General features: G+C 42.6%; 1 protein-coding gene across 1 annotated transcript; it reads right to left on the bottom strand.

The window, feature by feature from the left end:
- Nucleotides 1-3303: 3303 nt before the first annotated feature.
- On the bottom strand, nucleotides 3304-5860 carry LOC144248254 (3'-5' RNA helicase YTHDC2-like). The gene is made up of 2 exons (XM_085567858.1): nucleotides 5207-5860; nucleotides 3304-4811 (listed from the first exon to the last, which is right to left on the bottom strand). Exons 1-2 carry the CDS (start codon nucleotides 5485-5487, stop codon nucleotides 4541-4543), a joined length of 552 nt encoding a protein of 183 aa, XP_085423984.1. The 5' UTR covers nucleotides 5488-5860; the 3' UTR covers nucleotides 3304-4540.
- Between the last annotated feature and the right edge of the window lie 1210 nt (nucleotides 5861-7070).

The following is a 7070-nucleotide window of genomic DNA, read 5'->3' on the forward strand; positions in this document are numbered from 1 at the left end:
TTTAGCCAGGTTTTGTCAGTGTAGGAAAGCCTGGTTGTAAAGCTCCCATTGTTGCCATTACAGTATTTATGTGCTGTAAATCATGTAAAAGTCTCCATTTTCCTGATTTCTTTTTTATTACAAGGGGTATTCAAGGGGCCGAATGATTCTTCAATATGACCCACTTGCAATTGTTCTGTGACTAATTCTTGCAGGGCAGTAAGCGTTTCAGTAGTAAGGGGCCACTGATCAACCCAGACAGGTTTATCTGTTAACCATGTCAAGGCTACAACTGGACATTCACCACCCTGCATCACAGTGGCTCCTATTAAAAATCCATAGCAATTCTGTAATAATAGTAATTAAAAATCCCAGTAATTCTGAGGGTCTGATGTTAGCTTGTTGGCCATCGGGATGTTTCACATGAATTACAATGGCTGACAAGCCACCTGTTGTAGAACCACCCAACCCCATCAGTCCAAAACTTGCACGAGTGAGAGGTCACGATTGAGGCCAACGCAGTCACGAGAGTATTGTAGCATCTGCTCCAGTGTCAATCAAACCTGTTACCGATACGGTCCCTGGATGATATCCACTGGCTGTGAGGATGCATGTCTTTTCTGGATGGTTCTCCGTTACTTTCTCAGTCCGGAACACTTGAGGTACTTACCGTATTGGGAACAAAACTCACAGAGGCTACAAGCTGAGTGATGCAAGTTCCTTTCTGAATAGTAATAGGGCACTCATCAATTCATATCATAGCATGACTCTGTCCTAAATAATCAACATCAATAAGTCCTAAATGCACATGAATACCTTTAAGTGTAGTACTTGATATCCCTATCAGAAATGCACTCAATCCACGTCCTATTGGGCCATAGGTGTCATGGGGCACTTTGCAGATTTCTTTTGTCAAAATAGTTACTGTGTCGGTGGTGGGTACATCAATCCCTGTGGACCCACTTGTTGCTCCTGAATACTGTTTGCAAATGGGTAGCTTTACAGTGCTGGGAAGGCCCATAATTGCTGTTAATGGTCGTCAGGTTATTTGTGTCCCCACACACCCCTTCGTGTTCTTCTTCCCCTTTCCCTGCAACAGCTGACCATTTGCATGATACTTACTCGTGCACAGTGCCCAAATTTAGCACAATGATTGCACATAACATTGCTGCTTGCATTTGACTTAGATGTTATTTTCTGGGTATTACACTGTGCCCTTACATGCCCTTGCTGTCCACAATTACAGCATTTCGGTGGTGGTCTTAGAACTGCAGCAAGAGCTGTCATTTTATGCTCTACTGAACCATCTTTTGAGCAAGCAGTAACCATTTCAGGCAATGTGGGCTCCCCAGGTAAGGTGTCAATAATCGTTCTGCAGTCTGGGTCTGCACTTTCTTTCACCAATTCTATACACAATCTATGTCACAAAGGTTCATTATCTACCTGTTTTTCAATAGCTGCAGCAAGCTTTTCCACAAACTGCAAAAATGGTTCTCTCATCCCTTGTTGTATAGTAACATATCTCTGTTTTGGAGCTGCCATTTCCATTGTTTTAATTAAAGCACTCATGCCTATTTGCCGAGCTTGTGTCAAAATTGAAGGATCCCACCTTGCCTGCAAATCTGGGTTAGCAAAAGGCCCAGTGCCCAATAAGGCATCAACACCCACAGCATGACGAGTCGTGTTGAGGCAGCTGCATATTTGTTAAAGCTGTGAGCTCAGCCACTCACCTCCGAGTTTCTTGAAACACACCATACTGTACTGGTTGGAATAAAACTGTAGCAAGATGCATGATGTCATAAGGTACAAGCATACTGCATTAATTACATGTATTAATTGCATTACCTCTGAGGAATTAATACCAAACTGAGCCACTTTCAATTGGAGATCTTGCACAACCTTCCAGGCAAAGACATGATGACTGTCATCCTGCCCTATTCCAGGAACTGCATTAAAAACTGGAAAAGCCATAGGATTATCACAGGCAACATTTGCCTTAACACTCTCCTCCTGAGGTACTTTTGGGGCACCAAATCTTTCTATTAGGTCCCAATTTTTTTATTCAGATGCTTTCTTCCTAAGAAATTCCCAAAACTTCTGAGGCTGTCATGGAAGCACAGTTACTTGACACAGAGGCAAAGTCCATGGGGCAGTAGGGCTAGATCTCTTAGAAGCTGAACTGCCAACAGTTCCCTGCCCCACCTCAGGTGTTACTGCGGGTGACTCTTCACTTGATTTCCTGTCACTGTCCAGCAGTGGAGGATACGACCTTGCAAACTGTTCATGCAGCTCAGAGGGGGGCGGGGGGCAAATGGCTGGGCTAGAGTGGAGGGGTGTAGGTCTTAGATTCAAAGAAAAACCATAAATTTCTAACCAGGTAGAAGCTTGAGAAAGTGTTGAGAAAGAATGTAAGTTCTTTATCTCTCTTGTTCACATTGTTTATAATTAGGTTTTACTACTGTACGTCATCCACTGCACACCAATAGGGTGTGATGTTTTCACTTCAGGACCAATAGAGTTGGTCTGCACAAAGCTCTGTATAAAAGAGTGATGTATTTTGAAATAAATCAGTTATAGTCTCAGCCTTCTGAACAAAGTCTGTTCATTCCCATCCTGCCTCAACAGCGTCAGAGGGGAGCAGGGGGCAGACAGCTGGGTTTGTCTCTCTGCCAAAGACATTTCCGCTAACTGGCGCAGTGGTGCAGTGTATAGAGGCACCGCTGAAAGCTGCTGTGCAGGTGAGATAAAGAGGCTTAGGAGTCTGAGAAGGAGATACTCTGTCAGTCTGCCCAGAAGCCTTAGCAGCTTTCCCAAAAGCTTCAGCATCCAGCCCAGAAGCTCTGGCAACTTTCCTGGAAGCTTTGGTAGCCTGCCTGGTAACTTCCATGGGCACCTGCACTTTCTTCAAGGATGTATGCAACAAGTTCCCCATCAGAGGCCCCATCTGACTCATCCCTCCCATCAGACTCCTTTATCAACCCCAAATCTTCATCCACCTTGTACTCTGCTTGTTCCCGCTGTTTTCCATTCCTTTAATGCCTCAAAAGGCGATCTCCAAGTAACAACTAGATTGACAAGTTTTATCTCCCGCTCAGGTGACTTCCCACAGCTTGTTCCTGACTTTTTTTCCAACCTTTAACACTAAATGCTGTGTCAGGATCAGTAGCAAAATCCTATGATCTAGCCCACAGCAATATACTACAAAGGGCATAGTCTGAAGTAGTAATTCCCTTATTTCTTAACAAAGCTTTCTATGTAGCCAAAACAGTCTCTTCCTCTTTAGATTTATCTCCCATTATCACTAGTTGGTGCCCCCCCTGCTTCCAGGTGTGTTGATAGGAGAAAATCAGGTCAGGACTTGCCTGTGGCTTCCACCCGCCACTCTCAGCTGCACCAGCGCCGCCTCCCCCGCCACTCCCCAGCGGGTCAGGGCTGCCAGTCGCTGGGACCCCGCGTGGCTCCAGACCGACCACGCTGCTCAGGCTGCTGCTCCACGCGGTGGGCACCAGCTGTCACTGGTATATACACTGCATCGTGAGGCGGTCGCCACACAAAGCACAGACCACAGGCGGTCTCAGATGGCAACTCTTTATTATCGAACATGACCTTTTATAAACTTTCTAATTGTTTATACTTCTTCTACCCCAACTGTTGGCCACAAAAAATCAACATAACACCACTGGTGAACAGTAACAGTGACTTTAGTTAACTTTCTGAAAATGCTTTATCCAGCTGCAGTTCTCTCCTTATCTTTCTCCAGTTCTTCTCTCAGCCTCCTTGGTAGCAGCCTTGGAGAGAGCTCTTGATCAGCTTCTTGCCTCTCAGCTTCTTTTTGCTCCTTTAGCTAACAGGCCTGCTGTTAGCCCCTTCCACAGTAATTCATCCATGAGGGGCAGGAAACAAGTAGAGCAGAATAGGATTAAAAAGCCTAGTGATTAATTAGAATTGGTTAAAATCTGACAGACCTTGAGATGACACCAAAATTCATCATCCTAGAGTGTAGCCTACAGCACACTACTCGCATTTCTATATTCGGGAAACATGTTTTCTTCCTTTTACGCTGTCTTAATTTAAAAGCTGAAAGATTCAAGAGGAATTACTACATCCTCCAATGAGTCCATGAAGTTTCCTCTGAATGATCTCCTTCGTGTTACTGCAGTCTACTATTCAAGTATATAGGGACAACTGTCACAGTAATCTCATTAAAAATGTGTGCTTTGTTAAAATAACCATCACAAAAATCAGTCATAGTAAGGCAGGTAAGACAGAATCAGTATTGATACTGAAAATCTATTATGAATGCAGAAAAAGGCAGAATCCAAAAACTTCAGAAGTATGTATATAATATACTCATTTAGTTGAAAAAAACTTACACGTTTATTAGAACAAGTTTGGGATTTTTTTTAAATCTCATTTTTTCTACTTTGGATAGCTTTACCTCAGCAGTCCATAAATTATTTTTGCTGTATTAAACTAGTGAAACAAGGATATTTAGTCTAGATTTTTAAATTCCAGAAGGAAGTATTATGCAGTGTTACAAATGAAAAGCTACGTTAGATTCCTAATTTATCAGTAAAATACCTAACTGCAGAATGATATCAGCAAGAAATTCTATTATTTTGGAAGAGCAGGGTAGTATGTTAGAGAACTCTACCTTTCCAGACACTGGAGAAGAAGGAGTAGCACAGGGGCTGGAATAGCTACTGCTTTCTGCAGGTTTTACTGAGGACTGAGCTGATCTGTCATCTGAGGATTGTCCGGAGAGCAAAATGTCTTTTTCTTTGTACTTCTTTGGCTGGTGGAGTGCAGGAGAAGAAGATTTCACTGAAACCCTACAAAGGACATACCTTGAGTTTCACAAGCAGTCACTGAACAATTTACATCGACCTGTCCACCTACAGCATGACCCCATGTATTACAGCAACTACAACATCTATTAAACCTAACTAAAAACTCATACTGACCATTCATTGCTTTTTAATGCTACTGTTAAACTTCTTCTGCTACTTCTCAAACATCACAATTCATGGACAATATTCCTGACTGCTCTCTCAAACAGCAGCCCCAGGTATGAAATACTTCTCTTTGGGATTACAATGCAGCATACAACAGTATAACACCTTCCAAATGTACTTCCACTGTTTTCACCTATTACTAGCAGAAACTTAAGTGATACTTGTATACATAAACTGCAACCTACAGTAAGCAGAAGACCTCAGCATCTTACTTTTCAGCATGAGAGGAGTCAGACAATTCTGTTTCTGTTGAGCTTTTTCTGCTGCTGGTTGACTTCCATGTAGGTGCCAAAGGAAGTTCTTCACAAGTCACAGGCCTTGGTCTCTGGCCAATTCCTGAAGGCTGCTGCAGACCTGCAGACTGTTCTTCAGCACTCAGAACAGCTGTAATTGCTCTTACAGTTGTTTCATCAACCTGAGACCACAGCTTAGAAGGAGCTCGCATACGACGCAGAAACAAGCTGTGCCACTTCTGCCTGAGCTGCAGCAGCATACCAGCAGCCTGCAATGAATTCCAATTCTGTTAAATACTGATGAAAATTAGATCACACAGGTAAGAGAACCCTGTCTTTTCCCTATCAAGCAACACCTGGCATTCCAATATAAACAGAGCCCAGAATTGAAGGCAAGACTAAGGTCTTGGGGAAGGGGAATAATCCATATTTAAACTATGATGTTAATTTGCTTTCTTTTCCTTGGGTACAAGGTCATTTTGGAAACATTTCATTTAGCTCTGTACTAAACTTAGCTTTGTATTGTAATTCCACAGACTTTTTTTTTCCTTCTTATCTTTCAAGAAAACTCAATCCTTTCATGCTTTATGCCCTTCCTCTCAAATCAGTCTCTACTCATGCACTCTTCAGTATAGTTGATAGAAAAGAGCTCTAAGTGATATTTTTCTTACATCGACACCTGGTCAAGTGTGATGACTAAATTCAGAAGACTATTGTCTAATTCTGCTACCAGAAACGCTTCCATTACGATAAATTTTTAAAAATCACTCTTCTGGACATGACTAGGAGAGAGAGTATTATTATTAGAGTTGGTAAAGTTGTGTGTTTCATGACCCATAAACTGCAGCCACAGCTCCTCAATGACATAAAGACTTCTATTTCAAAGAGGATTTGAAATGTATCCTTCCAAAATCTGACAGCAACTTTCTCTCAGCAACTTCAGCTTCAAGTGCTCCTTTTTTGATCTGATTTTGGTTATCCTCTCAGAGAAAGAAGAACACAATATGCCAATGTGACTGTTCTCTCAGCTCCTGTCCAGATTTTAGCTTATCCCAGCTTGTGCTATGGCCTGATGGAGCACCATGCAGGCAGGACAGGAGGCCAGAAGGAGCAGAAGGGCCCTTATGCTGTCACTGTCACCTGCAGCTTGCTGTCCCTTGCAGTCATCATTTTTTGTCTGCCAGTCTCTTCAGAATCTGCTGACTTGTGGAAAGGGACAAAACTGCCAAGCTCAGATATAAAACATCATATTACCCAGAAAGTTTTTGAAACAGACCCAACAGCATCTGGATTGCTGAGGCTTTCCTGCTCCCTTTTGTGAGAGACAGGACACCCACACCAATATGGAGGAAGAGGGATGAGCACTCTCACTGTTGACTTAGGTGACTATTCTCTTTCTTTCTGCTGACAGGTAAAAGAAGAGAAAGGTATGGGTGACAGGTGATCAAACACTGCAACTTGGATTTTGAATACACAAATTCATGCAACAGACAACTCTGTGCCAAAGGGGATTGAAGCCGTTTAATTCTTAATGAGCTTGTGAAGTAAAGGTTAAATCACAGAGTACCTAGTTCGAGAGACCTAAATGGACCATGACATTCTTGGAGAAAATTCTTGGCTACTCAAATGTTACAAAAACCTTTTCACATCTTTTTACAATTCCTCTACATGAAGCAAACCCAGGAGTAATTTCTTACTTCAGGGTCCAGTTTAAGATGGAGCCATTCATCCAGCTTCAGCAGTGCCAGATCAGCAGACGTCCTGTCCTCCATCTCACTGTCGCTGCTATCATTAGATACCCCTCCCCCTGAATTAAAGACAAAAGGTTCATCAGAATTTCCAT

The sequence above is a fragment of the Lonchura striata genome, chromosome Z (genome assembly GCF_050655825.1).
Source record: "Lonchura striata isolate lonStrDom1 chromosome Z, ASM5065582v1, whole genome shotgun sequence".
Lineage (NCBI taxonomy): Eukaryota > Metazoa > Chordata > Aves > Passeriformes > Estrildidae > Lonchura > Lonchura striata.